This window comes from Teleopsis dalmanni, chromosome 2 (genome assembly GCF_002237135.1).
Source record: "Teleopsis dalmanni isolate 2A chromosome 2, ASM223713v2, whole genome shotgun sequence".
Taxonomy (NCBI): domain Eukaryota; kingdom Metazoa; phylum Arthropoda; class Insecta; order Diptera; family Diopsidae; genus Teleopsis; species Teleopsis dalmanni.
Genome location: NC_051847.1, coordinates 63,816,163 through 63,839,369, shown reverse-complemented (window position 1 = coordinate 63,839,369; position 23,207 = coordinate 63,816,163). Strand labels below are relative to the sequence as shown.

Below are 23,207 nucleotides of genomic sequence, written 5' to 3'. Positions count from 1 at the left end.
AAACTATTGTTCTTTTTGACCTATAACCCCTTTTCGGGGTTTATAATGATGTTCATAAATTAATATTAAAAAAATTTAAACTGAATAATAATTCATTTGTTTTAGAGAGTTTAATTTGTTTATGAGAATTTTAACAATTATTTTTTTTATTAATATTTATATTAAAATTACTATTTAAGTTTAAAAAATCATGAATTACAAAAGCAAATATGTTTTATTTAATTATTTCAAAAAAAAAAATACTTGTAATTTACTATAAATACACCCATTTTTCGAGGTTTGTAATGATGTCTACAAAAAATTAATATTACAAAACACAAAAAATTGAATAATAAATCAATTGTTTCAGTGAGTTTAATGTTTTATATGTGAATTTTTTTAATAAAATTACTATTAAGGCTTGAAAAGTCATGAATTGCAAAATAGGGAAAATGTTTCACTTAATTATATCAAAAAAAAAAAACTCACAATTTGACCTATACCTCTGACCTATACCACAATTTGATCTATAACTCTTTTTAACGTACTTAAAAAATGTTAAGAAATTCAATATTATTAATAATTAAAATTAAAATTATTAATATTTAAATTAAAATTAATATTAAGGCTTAAAAAGTCATGAATTGCAAAAAAAGGAAAATGTTTTATTTAATTATTTAAAAAAAATACTAATAATTTGATAAAAATTTAACCTATACCCCTTTTTAACGTATTGTTAAAAATTTCAAAATTATCATTATCGCTCAAGCACTAATGATTCAGTATTATATAAAAAAGGAACAAAAGGAACGACAGCTATATAAAAAAAGCTGTTGTTCCATTTGTCCTATAACCTCTTTTTCCAGGTTTATAATGATATTATTATAAAATTAATGTTATGAAATTTAAATTGAATAATAATTCAACTTTTTCCGAAACTAATATGTAAATTAAAATTACTATTATTTAACCCTCAAAATTTGTTAAAAATTTGATCTTTAATCCATTTCCGGGGTTTATAATAACGTTAATGTAAGAGAATATTATAAAATTCCATCTAAATTAATTGCAATTCTTTCAGGAAACTTTATTTTTCATATGAAACTGTACACATTTTGTTTTAATTAGCGTTTAAATTCTAATTACTATTAAAGTTTTTACAGTAATGGATTGCAAAAACACAAAAAAGTTTTAATTAATTAATTAAAACAAAATTGTTATAATTTGCTAAACAATATTAATTTTATACTTTGTTTCAAAATGAAACGATTTTCAAAAAAAAAATTTTTAACAGTAATGAATTGCAACAGCAATAATTTTTGTATATAATTAAATGAAAAAAATTTTAAAATAAAAAATTTAAATAAAGATATCGTTTAGCAAATTATAGGTATATATTAATAATAGCTTCCAATTATATATTTTATTTTATATACTAGTTTGCAGCGGTATTAGCTTAGAATATATATTTTATTTTAGCATTAATTTAGTTCTGGTTTTAATATATACGCTTTCATTTATTAAAGTAGTTAAATCATACATTGATAATATAACTGTCAATCAAAAATATAAATTTAATTCATATCAATTACAAACCCGTTTAAAATAACATTTAAAGGCAGCAATAAACTATATTTATAGATAATTAATTAAGTAAAAAAGTATTGAAGTAATTATTTTTTTATAGCAATTAAATTTAAAAACAAAAAATAATATTTTTAACGCATATACTATAATTTTAAGAATTTTTACTGCGTTTTAATACAACTCAAATCAATTATAATCAACAGAAGAGAAATGTAGTTGAATTCTTAAATTAAGTAAAGATATATATAATGCATTCTCTCATTCCCAAATAATACCATCCTCTCTAACACAACCGATGCCGATCCCTGGATTTTAACCCTGAAATTCGTTATATTATTCCTTTTATGTTATCTGCTTTACAGATCCTTGTTGATTACAACAACAGCAACAACAACAATACATATAAGTACGGGTTCAGTTTCAATATATGTAGATTAAAGTGGTTTAGAAGCTTTAGCTTAAACTTTAAATTAGGCCATGCAACGCATTTTCTCAGCATTTATAAATACTCCACCTTATCAACATTATTAAAGTTGTTTAACAATTAAACTTAAATATGTTAAATTTCGATTTAAATTTATCAATTTTAAGTTACTAGCAACTTTTAAGTAAATTTTATAACAATTTAATCAGTTTTTAATACTTATGTAAATCGAAAGAACTAACGTCACTACATATATATATGTTTGATAATAATAACGATAAAGAGATGTGATTTTCTTCTACAGAAACAAGAAAATATGATGAACTTTAAAAAATACTTAAATACTCGTATATAAAAATAATGTAGTTGTACAAAGATAAAGGTTCGTTATTTTTATGCTCAAATGTTTTTTTTTCGAAAATGTGCTGTTGATTACTTATCATGTAATTCATTATTTACTTTAAAGTTGTTAAATCCACAATAAGTTATTTGCAAATCTATCATAACCCTGTATAGTAAACGATAATATAGTTATAAAAAATTTAATATTTCTCCAGACATTGATTTTTAATGCTATTTAAAATTATTATATATGTTATTACTCATCTGCGGAAAATTGTTTAAACATATTTTGTTTTGTTTGGTTCTGAAATAAATATTCAAGCAATTTTCTTTACTAGAGTTTAACATGTGCTATACAGTAACTAAACTTAATTGCATAAATAGGGGTTGTAGTTGTCTAATAGCCCGTGGAGATCTGCTAAAAAAAGTCTCTTTTGGGTGTAGTTAACGGCACTCAAAAATGATGCGTATGTGTAAATGTGGGTGAAGTCTTCTCAAAAAATGGAAAATATCATCATATAAATGGCATCTAGTCCTACATTAGTCCTTAAATGTCCTTTAGTTGATGCCTACTAAATTATTTTACTTCATCTGGATTTGAAATTATGATAATTCAGTATCTTTTTGAAAAAATGTTATTATTTTTTCAGAAAACGTCATTCATGATTAAATTAGAATTATTACGAGTTCATTTTTTTAATTTATTTATATAAGCCTATTTTAAAAAAAAGCTTCTTTGAATCTTTAAATAAAAACCTTTTATTTTATATAGTTATCTATATAATATTTCATTTAAAGTTTATTTGAATTCTTTCTCTTTAAAACTTCGGCAACATTTATATATATTTTTTTCAGAAATCCTGGTTAGGTTATACCGGCGATACCTAGGGAATCCACTTACGCCTATTTGAGCACAGAAAGAACTCAGTAACAATTTGCATGGTGTTGATGATATGCACAGATTACTTAGGTGTTCCGAATGAGGTCCTGAAGCATTAACTAAATGAAGCACTTTCTGGCTAACTCGTCTGCTCTCAATTGCCGAAAACATCCCTATGACCGCAAACCCAGATTAGAGAAATAAAAAGCTGCGCTGACATATCATTTAGATGATATTTTTTTTAAAGTTGCTACACGCAAAAACCCAAAATAATGTAACTCTTGGTTATGTTGTTCCAAATTGTTTAATTGTTTGTTCCTTTGTCAGATTTTAGTATGTACTAACATACATAATATATTGTTGAAATTCGAATAAATATTTTGATTGACACTTTATCATCGATAATAGGAATATTTTCACTAATATGTTAAGTTAGTGTTTTAACACAAACTACCTAGTAGTATTTACAGACCACCATGTACATTATAAGTCAACCCCAATGATAAATTTTTAGACGTCGCCTATCAGATCTATAGATTTTTCTATAAGCGCATTATTTAATAGTCTGTGATTTCGTATTGTACACATTTTCTCAAGTTCACATAACTTTTTGCCTACTTATTTCTAAATTATGTTGCGATAATCAATTATAATTTTTTAAGATTTTATAATCATTTTATGTCTTTTCCTGTTCTGTCGGAGATGCTACCATTTGGTTTGAAGTTTGTTCAAGCCACTCCAAGTTAGTAACTATAGTAGATGAATTTGTTGATATGTTGTTTAAAGAAGCCTCTTCTTCATATTGATTGCATGTTTTCTCATTATCCATTCTAAGTTTGAGGATTACACTCTTCTTTGTTATAGTTGTATTTGCAACCAATTTTAAATTTATTTTAAATTAAAATAAATAATAATTAACTCTTAAAACTGCTACAAAAACTTGCTTAGTTTACCTAACAAAAAAAAAATATCTTCGTCATTCATGCATAAAAACTCACTTATACCTGTTCTATCTATTTTTAAGATATTAATGTACAATATTTTAGCTATTTTTTGCTCACATTGATTAAAAATAATAAATGTACATTTTTATGCAACTATAGAAAGATATTGAGTTTTTAACCTTTTAAAAGTAATTTTTATTTTATTTTAAAAAAATATTTTTGAAATTTTAATATAAACTTTAAAAGCTCAATTAAATCTTAAGAGCTGTTTTGGACTTAGCTCAGCTTATAAACATTAAAGAGCATATATTTATATACATTTTCGTATATAATATACGCGATTATTTACATATTTTATTGCTAAATTTATCTATAAATTTTATTTTAATCACATTTACACATTAAGTGACGTGACATTTAACCCAAACGACATATTAAGTACTCTTTTTAATGCATTTTTATTGAGCTGTATAAGCTGTGTCTCACTTATTTTGTATTTTTAACTTTAATATTTATTTTTTTTTATATACTTTTCGTTTTGTATTTTTACCCATTATCATATCACATTTGAATAAATTATTGATTTATGAAATTTTGGCGTATGTATGACCTTGCTCACACGCAGCGCTAACAACCATTAATTTTATTCTGTTTTAACCACCGTTACTGTTTCAAATTATTTCAAACCGAAATCATTCATCTTGATTTAGATATCTTCATAAAATGTGATAAAAGCAAATAAAAAAAACTTTGAAATAAAACAATAGTTTTCAGACCGGAAGCAATGACAAATCGTCACATAGAGATTTTGGCATGTTTATCATTTACCACAACGGGCGGACTTAAATTATTAAGGCCCGGTTAGTTACTCTCTATATATAAACGAATAACAAATCTCTTAATTTATGCTTTTTCTATATAACATATAGTAAAAAAGTGGGTCATAATTTCACCCTAAAATCTATCAGTTCTTCGTCAGAAAATATTGATTAAATTTTTCCCATTCTAGGGGGAGTCGTGCCTTTCGACGTTTTTGCACTGATCTCAAGTCTGCATATGAACAACGCTAATTCGGGGTATCACAATAGTCCAATATTTGAAATCAAGTAGGCTTTGGGTACAAGTCCGCTATTCCAACTTAACCTAACCTTTCCATACTCAATTTGAACCTAAAATTTACCATCTGAAAGTCCTTCATTAGAACGACATACTATAGATGTACATTGACTTAGAATCAATATACATTCAATATATCAATACGACTGGAGAGCCAGTGAAGGTTTCTCTGATGAAATAAATATGAGTTTTATGATTGTTGTAGTGTTTTTTAAGGGAAAGTTATTGTCAAAATGAAAGCTATAGCTTCCATTAAAGTGAAAAATATATAAAATGAATGTTTACTATCATGTAAAGTATAGTATCTATGGTACACTATCAAGTTGTTTTGAAGTCTGAGTTCAATCGTTACATTTAAATGATTTATAGATGTTAAATTTACCTAATATATCACTCCTATTGTATACTCTGCAAGATGAGAAATGTGGTTCACATTTACTTTTTCGACAGTTAATATGAGTACGCAACATATATTAAATATACTAGGGATTTATTTACTATATAAATCAATTACTGAATCTCTCCTTTTGCAAAAATGAATCTTAAGCTCCCCTTAAAGATTCGAAATGATTTTAGATTATATTAAAACTGAGTTTTGTACTGTAACACAATAGCCCACCCGGTCTAAGTAGATCCCTATATTCATAGTGATAATCTAGAATAAATATAGCAATATAATACATAATTCATTAAATGTTTTTTTTCTATTTAAATAGACGAAAGCAGCTTGAGAATCTACTGCGTATGTATGAGGACCATGAAAATGATATGATAAATGCTTTAGATGCAGACTTACGTCGTCCTAAACAAGAAAGTTTAGTTGTGGAAACAGAATATATGAAAAATGATATAAAACATATACTGTATCATCTAAACGATTGGGTTAAACCGGAATTGGTAAATAAATCTTAAAATTATTTTAAAATCTTTTTCAAATAAATTTTTAAAATATTTACAGCCTGAGAAATCTTTCGTTAATCTTATGGATGATGTGGAAATTTATAATGATCCATTCGGAGTAGTATTAGTTATTGGTGCTTGGAATTATCCTTTACAGCTGTTGTTAGTGCCAGTGGCATCAGCAATTGCAGCTGGTAATTGTGTTGTGATTAAGCCAAGTGAAATATCTTCAAATTGCGCGAAATTCGTCGAAGAGACCTTACCAAAATATTTAGATAATGTAAGCATTAAACAATTTTTTACTTTTTATTTTGTTAAATATTTAAATTAGATAAGCTTACAAACAACGTTTTAAGCCTGATCATTCAATTTATTTATAGAAATATTACAATCGAAATATACTTTTTTATTCATATTTTTTATTAAAAACATATCTTATTCTATGTGATTGGGCACAAATTAATTCTTCTGACAAAAAACTGTTCTTTTTAACAATTTTCACATTTTTTTCCTTTTTTAAGATTGAAATGTTCAACCGGTTGCGTAAATTGTTTTTTTTGTAATATTTTTTTTTTTGATACATGCGTTTGTTTATATGTATGAAAAAAACATACATATAAATTTTTAACTTGCAAATTCATCTGACGTGATTTCAATGAAAAATTAGTCCACAAAGGAACTCAGGATTTAGATTTTGATTTTTGCAAGAATGGAATTTGTCAATTATGTTTATGAATTATATGAAATTTTAGTAGAATTCCCTCAGAAATAAGTTTCTGAATTATAATATGGAGATATAGAAACGTGAAATTGACATCTCTCAAAAATTAATTAGTTAATTTAATTAATTAATTAATTAATTATTTGATTTCCACCAAAGTAGTATAGACAGAATTAAGTTCACCCAAAAATAAGTTGCCCAATTATAATTATTGTAGATTGGATGGATGGAATAAACTTTACTTATAATTAACGTTGCCAGTTTGAGTTAAAGATGGGTAGGCCAAATAAAATTAATTTCCTTCAGATATAAATTAATTTAAAGAACACAAAATAAAATCCTCCGACAAGCTATGTGCGATCTGTGATATGTCAAAAACAAAAACTTACACAAAGGTCTAGATCAATCAACTGTTGAAGAAGTTATTCGTCAATATATACCTAAATTCCGTGAGAGACTCAAGTCGCATCCAAATCCTTATGTTCGACATATATCTTTTACAACTGCACTAAATCGCTTTAAAAGAAAATCATTGATAAATATGAATAAATATGAATACCCTAGCTCAGTAGCATACATGTAAATTTTCTAAGATTCGCAAAATTTTTCTCAATTTCTATTTTGAAAGATTCAATAAATAAATTAATTAAAAGAAAAGATATAAATTAATCAATGTAAATAAGTGATCCTTAGAAGCTACTAGTTAATTATTATTAAGTCTATAAAGAGTGCATTGGTGGATGCTGAGCTATGTAGTTTTTTATTTTCTGTATTATTAATAGGTAGTCTCGTAAAGAAATTACAAAAAAAAATTTGTTATATTTGCAATATTCATTTACTATTTAACCAATTAAAATATAATTTATATTTGAATACATTTTAAACAAAAATAAATAAACTAACTGTTTCCATAATGTAAATTAAGGAATGTTATCCAGTTGTATGTGGTGGTCCCAAAGAAACTTCAGAACTGCTTAAACAAAGATTCGATTATATATTTTACACTGGTTCAACTCGCGTAGGCAAGATAATTCATGCTGCTGCTAATGAATATTTGACACCAGTCACTTTGGAATTGGGTGGTAAAAGGTTTGTATTATACAAACAACTAATAACTAATTTTATACAAAAACTTAATTTCTTTGTATATTTTTAGTCCCTGTTATGTTGATAAATCTGTGGAATTACGTACTGCTGTTAAACGTATTTTATGGGGAAAATTAATTAACTGCGGCCAAACATGCATTGCACCTGACTATATATTATGTTCACAAGAAATACGAGATAAATTCATTGTGGAAGCCAAAGATGTTCTAAAGGAGTGGTATGGTGATAACATTAAAGCAAGTCCGGATCTCACTCGCATTATAAATCAAAATAACTTTCAGTGAGTAAAAAAAAATTGTTTCATTATAAAAATAAAATTATTATTTAATAATTTTATAGGCGTTTGCTTGGTTTAATGAAGTCATCTGGTAAAATAGCTGTAGGTGGCGATAGCGATGCTTCAGAACGTTTTATTGAACCCACAATACTTATCGATGTTAAGCCGGAAGATCCTATTATGACGGAAGAAATATTTGGTCCCATTTTACCTATATTTACTGTTGAGAATGCATATGACGCTATTAAATTTATTAATTCCAGGTAAAATTAATCTTTATAAGTTTATACATTCGTAAGAGTTATTTCCTTGTACGTGTATTGTGGTACTCATTATATCAAAGGAACAAACACATTTTTGCCGTCATGAAAGTGAAAATTGTCCCACTGTGTGTCACATTATAATGAAAATAAAAACATTATATTTTTACAGCAACATCAAACACCACATACATGATATTATCTGAGCATTTATGGGTGATATTATTATTTAAAAAATTTGATAACATTTTAGAATTTTTATTTATTTTAGTTTATTTATAATTTTTAGAAAATTATTAATAATAGTATATGATATATTTATCTAATACTTTGAGGTACTATAAAAACATCGTCATTTTCAAAAAAATATATATAATAATTTAATCGATTAATAGAAAGACTTTAATACATCAAAAAATAGGATAAGGAAAAATATAGTATTAGAAATATAATATTTCTTTAAATGTTTTAACGTAAAATTAAAACTTAGCTCAATAAATATATTTAAATTGTTTTGTTTTCAAATTTATCCCATAATATTGAATACATTTGTTTATTCTTTGCTCTATTAATTCAAGTTCAGTATATAAGTTAATTGATATATATTCTTCATTCATAAAAAAAAGTTAGCCATATAAGTATTAGAGTCGATTTTATACTTTATTTATTTTTGTTAGTATATAATCTTTAAATAATAATAATACCAACATAAACTGATTTTCGTTAAATTTGCTTTTACCACTCCAATTATTTATACTGAACAAAGTAAATTATAAAAGATATTTATAGTCCCCCTTTTAGTTAATGTTCTAGCTTTTCGATAGTATATGTACACGGATACTAAACATACTCTAATATATTTACTATAGAGTTCAAAAATCTATATATATATCTAATTAACTTTTATTTAACTACGAAATTTAAATATTTTATTAAAACAGTTTAAGTTTACACAGAACACATATTAAAATACTTTTCATTTTTATCATTCATTATATCACAAATTGTTGATATTGAAAAATTAGAGAGATACCCCTTGTTTCGTATATATTCACGATGGAAAAGGAAGTTCAAGACTTGTTCGTACGTGGCACACAATCCGGTGGAATGTGTCTAAATGATACAATAATGCATTATGCTGGTAAGATGTCAATAAAATCGTAAGCATATATTTGATCCAATCTACAACGCTCCAGCTATGGATAACTATAACAAGAAAATATAATACAAATTAAAGGTTGAAGGTGATCCTCTAGTCAGAACTTGTAATGCTCTTCTCACTTTTGTAAATACAAATTTATTTTTGGTTATATCTTGAAAGTGTCACCTACCCAGTATGCATGAAATTATTCTAATGGTGTTGGTATTATTAATAGAGATGTCCTTTTCAATGTGTAGTATTGAAAATAAAATCATACAAAATTGATATATGATATATAAGTATATATTGGAAGAAAAAATCAAATTTAATTATCATTTTTCTTATTTTGTATTATTAGTTTTCGATTTTATTTATTCATTATAAATTTTACGTATTATTATATATACAATATTTTATTCATAGTACATGTACAAACTGCTAAATAATCTTATTTAAATGGTAATTACTTTAGTAACAATTTTTTTGAAAATATAAAATAGAAAATTTGTATATATTTACAGTAAATCGAAAGAATATATATGCATAGAAAATAGATTGTATACAAATATATATTATTACGAAACTCTTACATACTTAGGTAAAATTAACCCGGGTAGTTTTGTAGGAGATGTCACTGATTTAGTAGATCCTAGACCCTAACAAGAAAACCCAGTGGAAACCAACGAAAGTTTTAAAGCGCGTTTATCTATATCACACAAATGTGAAAAGCCTACCGAAAATAATTATTGCTACGATATTTTAAATAACATGCTATGTAACAGAACTGTAGATGTTTTTAGTCCAAGAAAGCTACATATTAGTATATGTCTTTACTATGCAGCCATAATCGCATAGTACTCCATTCCGCTAGTAACCAGTACCCCGTTTATTATATATAAATACTTAAATATCGAACATTTACAGGTAGTTTTAGTAATAAATTTAAATAGAAATAAAAAAATTATAATTTATTATTTATATTTAAAAACAGTGAATATTTTTTTTTTAAATATTTTTCCATTATTTCGACTATCTTCGATAGTCATCTTGAGGGAAAACTGAAAGATAGTTTTAATATTAAATAATTTATGACAGAAACTGTATGTGTCGATCCTATCTTCTCTCCAGAGAAGCTTCAGATTTTAAAAATTCAAAATTCTTCATAACATCCATTCTCTGTACTAATTAAATTTAAATGACATTTTTATATATACTTTTGATTTACTGTAATAATATATTGTAAGAATGTAAAGTTTTTGCTTAAATTTGGTCACATTTGCACCAAACTAAATGATAATTTATGTAATTTTTAACTAAAAAGATAAGTTGTAATTTTTTATAAACCAGGGATAAACCTTTAGTGGTCTACGTATTTTCGAAAACCAATTCAACGATCAAAGAGTTTATGAAGAACACAACCAGTGGAGGATTTAGCAGCAACGAGACAATAATGCATTGCGGAGGTAGATTTTTGTAACAATTTATTTATTTATGGGATGCATATTAATTTTCTTTAATACTAAATACATACTTTTAAATAAGTTAATGATATAGTTTAGATTTATTTTATTCAATAATTTTATGTATTTCTTTAGAGGTCTTTTATTTTTAGAAAAATATATATGCAACGCAATTCAAGTGCACGCATTGCTTTCGTTAAGTACAAAATTCAAAATTTTCTAAGGTTAATTAAATTGTTATATTTAAATTGGATTATAAATGCTTAATTTACATACTGCATTCAACGTTGTTCCTTCAATTTTTATTTAATATTCATCTCTATACATACTATACGAATATGTACACTTTTCTAATTAACGACTCATGTAAAAATTCAAATTAATTTTAATTTATTAATTTTATACAACATTAAACAGGGAGAAACCTTTGGCGTTGTATGTAATGAGTAAATCGAAAAAAACAATTAAATTGTTTAAGAAGAACACTTCCAGTGGTGGGGTTTGTTCAAATGATCTTCTAGCCCATTATGGAGGTATATATACGCATATAAATTTTTCAAAATGTCTTTGTTAATATGACAACATATTTATTATTGTAGTTATATATATATAATTCTTTTTCGTATATGCTAGTGATACAATATATTTAAAAATATGGATTCAACAATAAGTAAATTAAAATATTGACAAACGTAATTATAAACTTAAAAAAAAAAATTGTATCATATAAGCTATTAAGAGAACATCTATCGGATTAAGTAAAGTAGGAATAATAAAGTTAAATCTCAAAATTTTTCGGGTAAAAATTGAAAATTTCGACAAGAGTTTTATATGATTATTTTTTTCTAGAAATAAATCACGAAAAGATTTTGATTGGTTTTTAAAGAACTAAAATAGTTAAAAATTTTTTAAAAATTTAACCTAGTTTCTTTATCGCCTTAATTCAACGCCTTATCAAGCTTACAAAGCTGCTGTTATCGATGCTCACGGTTCGTTTATAACTTCCAAACTTAGAGTATTTAACCATATAAATTTACTGCTTTTCCTCCAATAATATTTAGGTTAGGTTGCCACTATATCCTACTGTTCCACTTAAATCTGCTAACATTTTGTGTTGCAATAATGAACAAAAAAAATATTTAAATTGGAACAAATTAAAAGAAAAACAAACATTTTCATGACTAATACATTTTTTTATTTTATTAAAAATAAAATTAAATTTGAAAAATTCAAAAATTTATGCTTAGTATAATAATTGCTATCGTAGTTTTTTTTATTTGATTAAGCTTAATTTATATATTTTTCTTTTATGTGGGTTAATGGGTATTATTATGTAGTTTTTGCTATAGTAAATGAAAGTACTATTTACTATTTTATAAATAATAATAATTATAAGTACTGTTTATATTAACTTTTAGTTGAACATAATGCTTTAATAATACTAATTTGCTACTTACTACTTTCTATAAAGCAAAAAATTTCCAAACAAAACTAATTTTCAAAATTCCATGCTTATTAATAAGTTAGTTACAATATAAAGCTTAAAAGTATTTAATTTTTTCAACTAATTAAAATATAATAATAAATTAACACATTAATAATACAGTAGTATTGCTACTAATAGCAATTATAAATAAAAATATACCAATTTTAATTAATATCATATTTTTTTATTAATTATTATAATAAATATAGTTGATACTTTACCATTCGGTGGAGTTGGTTTTAGTGGTATGGGACGTTATCATGGAAAATATGGATTTGATACGTTCACACATAAAAAATCTTGCCTTGGAAAGGATTTGAAACCTTTAGGAGAATTGCTTGCTTCGTAAGTTATTTTTTATTTTTAAAATTTTTCTCTTACATATTAATATTTTTTTTAAATTATTTTTTTACAGTGGACGTTATCCTCCCTATTCAGATCGTAAAGCATCACTGCTTGGATTTCTGCTACGTAAACGTCGTCCATTCCCAAATTTATATTTATCATATATCATAACATTCGGTTTAGGTATTGGATTTGCATTCTTATTAAATCACTACTTACAGGTAAATATATTTTTGTATTTATTATGAAATCAATAGTGTAAGTTTTTATTTCATACACCGTGCCTTCTTGGAAAATCACATAAATTATTTTTTTTATAAAGGGTAAAATTTTTTCACGCACGTATTAGCAAAATCATAAAATTTATTGGGAGCCGGATTAGTCAAACGCATTTGCATCCAATACAAGTAATGAATATATTATATTGGTAAAAGGATTGGTTTCATATTTTTTACACTTTGCATATGGATATTTAAACACATTTACATATTATATTAATTTTGTTTTTGTTATTATTAAAAAAAAAAATTATTATTAATCTATATGTAAGCCTCAAAGCAATATGTTTGTGAATATAAAAATTATATAATTAAAAATGCTGAAAATAGCAATAATAATAAATAAATAAGTGTTATCATATATATCATATTAAAAATATCTTCATGTTTTATTTATACTTTTTTAATAGTTCAATTTTGATTTTTTTTTTCAGCGTGATAATAACTAATCATAAAAACAAATTGATCTTATTTAAAAACAAAAAAATATATTTTTTTTATTGTATTGTTGTATATTATTGTTATTTTATGTTAATTTTTTTATATTAAACCAAATAAAATTGTGTGATGTGTTATTGAAATGTGTTTTATTTATTAAAAATAAATATAAAGTAAATATTATTATTCCAAGCAGACTATAAATGCTATGAAACATTCAAGCATAAAAGTAGATAAAATTTCGCTAAGTAATATAAAATAATTAAATATGATATTTAATAAATTTTTTCAATAATTAACTTATTTTATAATAAATCATTTTATATGTATATCATCAACGTAACCAAGATATGTTATAGATAGAAAACAGACGCAACTCTCCAATACATAAAATCAGAAGAGCAAAAAGAATAAATTTTAGAGGAAGAATTTCCTCTAAAGAAAAATCAGAAAAGAATAGAAAGAACAGTGGCACTTGTCGACCTTGAAGACCAAGTGCCGTTCGCCACATCCAAAAGGGACTACACAAACAGATACCTGCGGGTTACAACAACAACAGAAGAATATGACATTCTACTAAAATAATAAATAACTTAACAATTATTCTATTAAATTTGTCTGTTATTGCCACATAATTGCATGAACATACATATTCTCAATACATTTGCTATTGATCCGTTATACTTAGAAGGGACCATTCTGCCTGGCACTTCTTTTCGTTATGAAATGTTACTATGATCACACTTTTAGAGGGAATCTTTGCCCACATACACTCTTAGTTATGCCTATGATAGATAGTTTATTATGTATATTTCAAATTAAATGAGTTTTAGACAATCAAACAAGCTCTTACAGTAAAGAACACAACATAGGTTTTATCACAAATTCATTGATGATTCAAATTGATGATTATACAAAGAAATATACATATATAAATAATAGTTATTTTTTAATTATTTTTATACTACACCACTATGTACTCTTTTCTACTGCAATGTTTCTACTTTCAATGTTTGAGTTATATGCTTGATATTTTATAGAAATTTTAAAATAGACGATAAATATTTATCGAAATTAGCAGCTCTATTCTGGCGTAGCTAGAATTTCTAAAGGAACTATATACCAAAAAAAATTCTTTTTAATAGCGTTTGTTCAAATCAATAAATTTCTGTATCCTAGCAATAATAAAGATGTACCACTTTATCTCATCCCTTGAATACGCCACTGAATTTAAGTTATCTTTTAAATTCATCTATATCTGGCTTATTATGCTGCCAAACAAAACTCAGATGGCTTAAAACTATTCTAACTAATGATGATTGCTCCTGAAACCCATTTCCTTACATAAATTAAAATAAAAGCTGGTTACTATAAGCCAGTGGAAAATTAATTAATATTAGATAACTACTTGCCGATTAGGGTACCATGCTTGAAGATTGAATTTTTCATCAAAATCATTTCTGTCGCTATTATGGAAATGATGATAAGAGCTTTATTTTTGAAGATCTAAGTAAGTAACGCCTAAGTAAATCATTAGGATCACCGTTATAACCTAACCTAACTTGTATAAATACTAAGTATATTTAAACAGTTTTACGAGTTTTAATTCAATATTGCTCTCTTAACTATCCGCCTGATATAGCATGCAGTATGTTCATTTATCCTTACTTTTTTAGATTTTGGAAGTGTAAAGTTCTTTACAATCAATATTAATTGAAAAATAAAACAAAATGCTTAAATAATATTTATATTTATTAAAAATTGTTTAGTTATACCGTCTTACTTAATTTTAAATAATTTATCTACTATATTATTACATAAATATTTTTTTTCTGTATGAGTTTTTAGTATAACCCGTAGCCAAGCAAATTATTTCTTATAAAAGCATTTAAGTTTTAGTTTACAATTTTTTCTATTTTACTAAACTTTAAAAATATTTATTTTTGTTTTAATATATATACTTTTATTAGGTAAGTTGTCGATAATTACAGGAAAATGCTAAATTTAATGTGTATAAAAAGAAGGCACAAAAGTAATTGGATTGGATGAGATAAAAAAGAATAAAGTGATTTTGTGGGCGAATGGAAAATTGAAACTAGTTGTTTTTATCCATATTACACAATCCGTCCATTCAAAAATTTTATAATAAATAGATTGACTGGCTTAAGTTATTTAAAGATTGAGAACTATGTTATCAACTTTTAAAACTGCATGAAATTTAGCATTTTCCTTTTCATTTCTATGTTACAATTATATGTACTATTGCCATAAACAATATATTGTTAAAAACTAAACATTTAAAACTAAAAAATATGCTTTTGTTAAAAATTAAAATTATTTTATATAAGCTAACTTAATTTAAGCTAATTTCCAATTTCCACCGCAATGGCAGTATATCCAACGATTACACCAACTCTTCAATGCTGAGGTTTTTCCAATTTTTACCATGCTATTTACACATCCACATCGGTTACATTTCTTAACAGGAGTCTTAATGCAACCCAAATTTATGTTATAAATTCCATCCTTTATACCGTTTTGAAAAACCACTTCATCATAATATACATCTTGTAAACCAACTGGCTCTTTATCAGTAGAAAATAATAATGGTTTCATCATTAATATATGTGTGTTAAGTAGTGTTGTGGATGGATGAAAGTTTTTTGATGGTATAAGAATTTGTGTTGAAAGAGTACTACATTCATCGATAAGCATTTCATCTGGATCAGAAGTATTTTGTGCTAAGCGTGTTAGAAGTCTGAATAAAAGTGAAAGTACATCAGTATTTTCCACAGATTTTGTATAAATCGGTAAACACTGTGAGTTTAATAAGCCCCATATACGTATCATTACCAATAGTTCCCTTATACTACTAATGGCAACAATATCTCTGCTAATATCATAGCCTTGTTTTTTCGTTTTTGATTTAATTACTTCTTCTGGTAGTTTTTTAAGTATAGTAAGTGCTAAATCAGTAACCCACTGTATAAGTTGTTGTAGACTTTGAAGAGTTAATGGCTCGACTGTAAAATCCTTGGCATCTAAATTAAATAGTACTTTATCAACATCAGCCAATGGTTCAGACAATGTAATTGCTAAATTATCCGCTGGACCTTTGTCATGACAACTCAAATCAGAAGGTCTTAATAGACTTTTGAACGTAATAGAAATAGCATGCAACATAATGAGATTATCAAAATCTTGTTGCTTTGATTGTATTCTGCACATATTACTCTTCAATGATAAAAAGTTTGAGTAGTAAAAATGTCTTGTAAATGCAGATTGTCTTGCAAAGTTTTCTGTTAATTTTTCAATTAATATATCCAAATTGAGCAAATTTAACATGAGCACATCACTTGCATCTATACCCGTCGTTATGCTGTACTCCAGTAGAGATAATTGCAGTGACAATGTATTATGCATAAAGTTTTTATCATGATGTGTATTAGGTATCTGTAGAGCATACAAATTTCCATAATTATCAAAAACAATTAAAATTTGATTTAGCCAAGTTACATCTCCAACTACAAATTTTCCTCCGACTTGTCGATCATCATTTAAGCGTTCGGAACCAATGGCAGAAATCTTTTTTAAACCAGGTTCTAAAATCTGTACAGTGTTATCTTTTAAAACTATGTATAATCGCACAAAATCGCATAATAATTTTGATATACACACGTCGCTAATCTCAGCAGCAAAAAATACCTTGGAAACACTTTCCCAAGCTTCCGTACATATAAAATCACCTTTATTCTTTTGTAAGACTCTGTGTACACTTTGAGGTTTTTTATTCAGATTCCACTGTTCCAATATATGTTTGCCTTCTGCACTACTGTAAGCAAGCCATATGATATCATCGTTGTTTATTTTCGCCCAACGTACATGATTTATACTCTTCGGTTCAGTTGTTAAATAAAATAAATTTAAATAAGACTCACACTTTATGTTTATACTGTCATCACTTTTCACCGCCAGGCTTACTTTAAAGCAATGGAGTAGATGTTCTTTGGCACCATAGCTAATAGCGATATTAAAGTACCCACTGGAACAGTGAGATATACTACTAGTAGCTATAAATTTCCGTGATAAGCCGATACTTTGCGTTGTTACATTCAATTCGAGAGTTGGTTGACTGACAGCGTTTTCTCCATAATGGTTGAGTTTTGGTATGATAAATGCACCAAGTAGTCCCGAAGATGTTAATATTAGACAACCTTCATGGAACGAACTGCCAAATTGAGTTAAGCTCGGACGATAGTCACTGCGTTCAAATTTGTCAGTATAAATTGGCATATCCCGTTTTAATGTATTAAAATACGTAGCCTTTCCATTGTGAAAAAACTTACAATCTAAAATTTCTTCATTCGACAGCAAAGCCTTATATACGAGACTCCAGGAATTGAGCACTTGGTTATGTGGGGACCATATTTCAATTTCACCACTTCGATAACCAATAACAAGTAATTCACCGGTAGCATTCCATTCCAAAATGTTTACTTCGGATTTTGAGCAAGTCACTTTAAAGAAATGCCACGGTGAAATAATATCGCACACGAATACATAATTGCTGGTACCGAAATATGGAGCATCTTGCGAAATGCAAAAAGCCACAATATTTTTTGATGATGTTTTACATATTACTCTTTTATTAAACAAATTTCCATCTTTAAATTTATTGTTTTGTACTTTGAATAAGACGCTCATTTTATCACGAACCTGCCAAACTGAAAAGCAAAACAATACTGATACCTAGGTATGTACGCGAGTATTCATTTTGCAAAAAAATATGTACAGCGGCTATGACATTACGAAAGACACTAGAGAGGATGCCGCCATAGCCCAAAAAAATTTTTCAAAGTAATTGATAACATAGAATACGTATATTCTAAAATTTTTATGTAATAATAGGTCTATTCCTCGAGTAGTAAAACTCAAGTAAAATACAAGTAAAGTACAAACTGAAAGCGTAATACAAATAAAGTGCCAAATTACGCTCTTTACACAGATTTTCATGGAACATCTTTGTGTAAACTCTGGTGAGAACACCAATTACACCCAAATAAATAATACAAAAATTTAAACTCAAACCAAAACAGTTGATTCACACATCAAACAAATTTTACTTGAAATAAAATGTACGAGTAAAGTCTGTGAAGCATTTTCAAATTTCGACAGGTATGTTACGCTCTCTTAAATGCTCTCATTTACTCGAAAATTTGCTTAATGTACGCACTTGTGTATACACAGTGTTACTCAAACTTACTACGAGTAGCTCGTGGAACAGACTTATAACATGTAAAATAAAAATCATTTTTTATAATTTGTGTAATATGTGAATCATTGTATCGTTTATTTGCACTCTGGCTCTGGTGTTCTTACCAGATTTTACGCAAAGCTGTTCCATGAGAGTAATTTGGCATATTATTTGTGTTGCGCTCTCAGATGTTACTTTACTTAAATATTACTCGAGTTTTACTATAAGTAACTGGAACAGACCTTATATAGTTTGCTTTTATTTAATTCAATTTTAATAAATTTAAGTCTTAACTCTTCTTTTTTTTAATGTAGAAGTAAACAGCTGTAAATAACGACCCTGTTCATAATGCAGTTTTATTACCCATTGAAGAAAACAAATATCAAAATAGTTTTTATTGTGCCAAACGCATGTAATTATAAACATTTGTCGGCTTTTTTTGTTGTTAGAGATGCGTAAATACCAGCAACTTTTGTTATTGTTGATATCTATAATTAGTATAATTATACTTGTTGTATATAGAAACGAAAATAATCGTTTAAAATACGTACTACAAGTTGTTAACTTTTTTGGCAGAAACGATGAAATTGAATTGAGAGAACAAAAACTAGTGAATTTAACAAATGATAATACATTTAATAAACCATTACCATTATGGCAAGTGATTGGCAACAACTTTTATGCATACAGTGCATATTGGAATAAAAATGAACTTACGCCTGGTGGAGAAGCAATTGCTATTGTTACTGGAAAACGTGACGCAATAGTTAATTTTCGTTGTGAGGCCGAATACGATGAAGGTGCACGTAATATATTAGGAAAATTTCATTTTCAACGTCACGGAGTTGAGAGAGAAAATGTTAATTTTATAAACTACAAATTCTATTGTCGTTTTAGTCGCGATTTTGGCATACCACAAAGAATCGCATTTACCGATATAAACACAAATATAAAAACTAATTACAAATTAAGGTTACGGCATTTGAAGAAGTCTGCAAATGAAGTGACCACATTGCAGCAGTCTGCGATTTGTGTAAATCTTATCAATTATGATATGACAACGTATTTTTCAAAAAATACAGCAAATTTATTACAATTTTTCTTGCATCATCATATAGCACTCTCTGCGCCGGCATTCATTGTCTATAATAGTGACGAATTAAGTGCGAGTATTATTTCAACGTTGCAAAGTTATGGTATCCGTTTATATCTTGTACCGTATAATTTTCCATTCTCTCTAAATAATGCTTCTGCTAGTACACGTGAAATAGTGGAAGCGGATTGTCTTCTAAGAAATTATCAATTGTCCCAGCACACGCTTATACTAAATATTAACGAATTTTTTTTCCCTAACACAAAACTTGGAGACAATTCAGTTTTTCGTTCAATGCATCATTATGAAAATGAAATCACCCGATTTGAGTTACCAACGTTTGCAGTTTGTATCGGTGATAAAAACAAAGTGCTCGTAGAAAATAAACTATATGATCCTGAAGTGCATACACCCAATAAAATCTACTTATACAGAAATTCTGTGCAACAAGTGTCCTTTGAATCAACTCGTAGCGTGTCTTTGCCAGTATCAACAGCACTTTTGCATCATTATATCGTATGCACGAATGTGGGCAAGGATGGTCTGCATGACTGGCGGAATTCCGTACGTGAGGATTTCATGCAAAATATAAATACATTTACAGAAAAAATGCGCATTATGTTAAAAGGATATTAGATCTAATTATAAACCTTTCACTATTTGCCTTTGATATGCCAAATTTAAATTTTTTTATAAAATAAAAATTTAACTATATTAAGTCCTTCATGAACTGATAGATTAATATGTTCTTAATTCTTATTGTGTTTTTACTTGTATTAAATTGTAATATATTTATAATAAAATTTAATATTATTTATATTAACTTTAATAGAAATGTATTAGGAAAAGACGAAATGTATATAAAAATAATACTCAAATCTAAATAATAAATATAAATACATTTGTTCACTAAATCTGAATATAAGTGAATATTATTTATTATTAAAACTTAAATTTTTTGTGTTTTTTTGATAAGTTAATTCGATCCATGGTAAACATGCAAAATATACTTATTTTCCTTTAAAGAAGATTGTCGTTTTGTAAAAAAAGTTTGTTAAATTAAAGTTCAAGGTAGATAAGATTATTTAGAACTTCACATTCATAGTTTTTTAAATTATACTATTAAAGCAAGAACATTGCTTAAATCATTTTGACTAAAAGCGATGGTATATTCAAAACAAAAGTGCGTAGCATCTTAATATCATGTATTATACTTCAAACCATATTTAAGTTCAAATGCAATTATTTTTAAAATGAACAAAATACAAACTATATTATATACTTCTTCAAAATTTTATTAATCATTCTTTTAATTTAGTTTTTCAATATTCATTGAAAAATAAAGTCTATATTGACGAACTGACATTATTTATTAATTACATATAAGTACACGTTAGAATTACACCAATTACACTTATTTTATAATATAAAAAGTATGTTTTATTTAACAACTTAATTCTTACAATAATGTATATATTTTTAAAAATTGAAATTGTACGTAAAAATAAATATTTAAACAAGACGCTGCATAATTGAAGCATTCTTTAGCCCTGCTACATCAATTGAAATGGTGTTATCAGATAGTTCACGTGTTGGAAAAGATGATATCAAAACAAAGTTACGATTAACGTACTCTGGTCTAGCACTAAAAAAAAGAAAAACAAAAAAATCAATATATAAAAATAAAATAACAGTTCATAATATATAAAAATGTGTACACACTTTTGTATATATTGATGTATATCTGCCACAGTGTGGGTCAAATTAAATTGTGCAGCTAAACGTGTACCATCCGCTAAACGAATCTGCAATGTTGTAACTGGTGCTGTAGTATTGACCTTCAATTTGTCTTTTGCCGCTTTTTCATCACTGCTATGATTCTTTGGATTACCAGCAACTGATGGACTACTCTCTGCGCCTTCAATGTTAGGAACGGGACTAAGAAAGTATATAAAAATAAATGAGTATACAGTTATAACCAATTTTTGTAATTTAATCAAATTCACCTTCCAAGTGTATGTCCAGAACCTTTAAATGTTTGAACGGCAGCAGTTTTCTTATAGTCTTCATGTCTATGATCCTCCACGTCAACATTTACCATGCGCCCCATTTGAAGTAACTCTTGAGGAATTTCACTTTAAAAAATATTTTTGATTATAATCATTGTTTATATTTTGCCTTTTTATTTACCCTTGCATAACAGTTTCTAAGAATTCTTTATTCTCTGGATCATCATAAAGTCGCAGTTCTCCGTCATTTACCGAAAATCCTTGACTCCATAATTTTAACACAACTGCAGGCTGTTTATCTCCATCTTTATTCTTATTTAAAGCTGTAACGACAGTATGATCATTTTCTGTCATACCTAAACGCACACCTTGACCCCAATTTGGTTGGGATGAAGAAGGACCTGGACTCGGTTCGGCTAAGTTTTGCTCATGTGCCATACGAAACATATCGGTGAGCTGTTCACGAAAGTTTTTACGTTTTGGTGGACCTAATACTTGTTGTCCGGAGCGTTCAGAACCACCGGCATAGAATGCCTGACCTTCTTCCTCATTTGAAGGACGTTTTGTCATATCAGTGAGTGTCGCAAATCTATAGATCAGTAAAAACATTTGCTGATTTAAAATATAACTTATATATTTATGTATATATGACATTTTAGTAGATTTAGATTTTGCGATTATTTCACAATTTAAGTTAAATACTTTATTGCATATCCAAAAGTATATATTAACATATATGTTTTTAAGTTTTATAAAAATAAGTAGCACATATTTACGATATACATACTTTTGCTTTTTCGGCACTCCCTTGAATTTATCTTCGGAAGCAGTACCTGTTGGTGAACCTGATGTAGATGAGTGTGCTTCTGCAAAATCACCTCTTACAGCATTAGGATTTGCTACATCAGCATTTTCAGTGTCACCAGCCAAAAATGTTTGCAAGGCATCCTATAAATATAAAAAGAAATTTACATGCTCTCTAAAACGCCGGTAAAAAACTCACCTCAAGGGACCAATTACTTGCTGCTAAATAAAAACGTGCTGCATTATCTTCTTCTCCAGTTATTTCCATAAACTGGGCTATTAAGTCTTCTTGCTCAGACATTTTTGCAACTTTATAGAAATCTTTAGCACAGCAAAATTTTTCTTCTACACCAAAGATGATT

General features: G+C 26.8%; 4 protein-coding genes across 10 annotated transcripts in view; 2 read left to right on the top strand and 2 right to left on the bottom strand.

Moving 5' to 3' along the window:
- LOC119683976 (aldehyde dehydrogenase family 3 member B1) overlaps positions 1 to 13,699 on the top strand; it is a 33,010-nt gene extending 19,311 nt beyond the window's left edge. For 4 of the 7 annotated variants that reach the window (XM_038097878.1, XM_038097877.1, XM_038097884.1 and 1 more), the window contains 9 exons: positions 5,989 to 6,169; positions 6,231 to 6,452; positions 7,819 to 7,982; positions 8,050 to 8,280; positions 8,340 to 8,540; positions 11,026 to 11,141; positions 12,834 to 12,969; positions 13,040 to 13,190; positions 13,292 to 13,442. In XM_038097878.1, coding sequence (XP_037953806.1) covers positions 5,989 to 6,169; positions 6,231 to 6,452; positions 7,819 to 7,982; positions 8,050 to 8,280; positions 8,340 to 8,540; positions 11,026 to 11,141; positions 12,834 to 12,969; positions 13,040 to 13,190; positions 13,292 to 13,318 — 1,429 coding nt within the window. In that variant the 3' untranslated portion in view covers positions 13,319 to 13,442. Of the gene's footprint in view, positions 1 to 5,988; positions 6,170 to 6,230; positions 6,453 to 7,818; positions 7,983 to 8,049; positions 8,281 to 8,339; positions 8,541 to 9,562; positions 9,679 to 11,025; positions 11,142 to 11,555; positions 11,672 to 12,833; positions 12,970 to 13,039; positions 13,191 to 13,291; positions 13,443 to 13,681 lie in introns of those variants that run through there. The other 3 variants (XM_038097882.1, XM_038097881.1, XM_038097879.1) reach the window with 3 other exon arrangements.
- Positions 13,700 to 15,634: 1,935 nt separating this feature from the next.
- On the bottom strand, positions 15,635 to 18,440 carry LOC119683973 (mediator of RNA polymerase II transcription subunit 16-like). Its single transcript, XM_038097875.1, has one exon. It carries the CDS (start codon positions 18,387 to 18,389, stop codon positions 16,044 to 16,046), a length of 2,346 nt encoding a protein of 781 aa, XP_037953803.1. The 5' UTR covers positions 18,390 to 18,440; the 3' UTR covers positions 15,635 to 16,043.
- A 922-nt stretch (positions 18,441 to 19,362) lies between these two features.
- LOC119681186 lies at positions 19,363 to 20,754 on the top strand. The gene has a single exon (XM_038094299.1). The coding sequence runs from the start codon at positions 19,391 to 19,393 to the stop codon at positions 20,666 to 20,668; it is 1,278 nt and encodes a 425-aa protein (XP_037950227.1). The 5' UTR covers positions 19,363 to 19,390; the 3' UTR covers positions 20,669 to 20,754.
- Positions 20,755 to 21,306: 552 nt separating this feature from the next.
- Positions 21,307 to 23,207, bottom strand: LOC119686007 (NSFL1 cofactor p47-like). The gene is made up of 6 exons (XM_038100454.1): positions 23,045 to 23,207; positions 22,829 to 22,989; positions 22,223 to 22,630; positions 22,039 to 22,167; positions 21,755 to 21,970; positions 21,307 to 21,677 (listed from the first exon to the last, which is right to left on the bottom strand). The coding sequence occupies exons 1-6, from the start codon at positions 23,144 to 23,146 to the stop codon at positions 21,545 to 21,547; spliced, it is 1,149 nt and encodes a 382-aa protein (XP_037956382.1). The 5' UTR covers positions 23,147 to 23,207; the 3' UTR covers positions 21,307 to 21,544.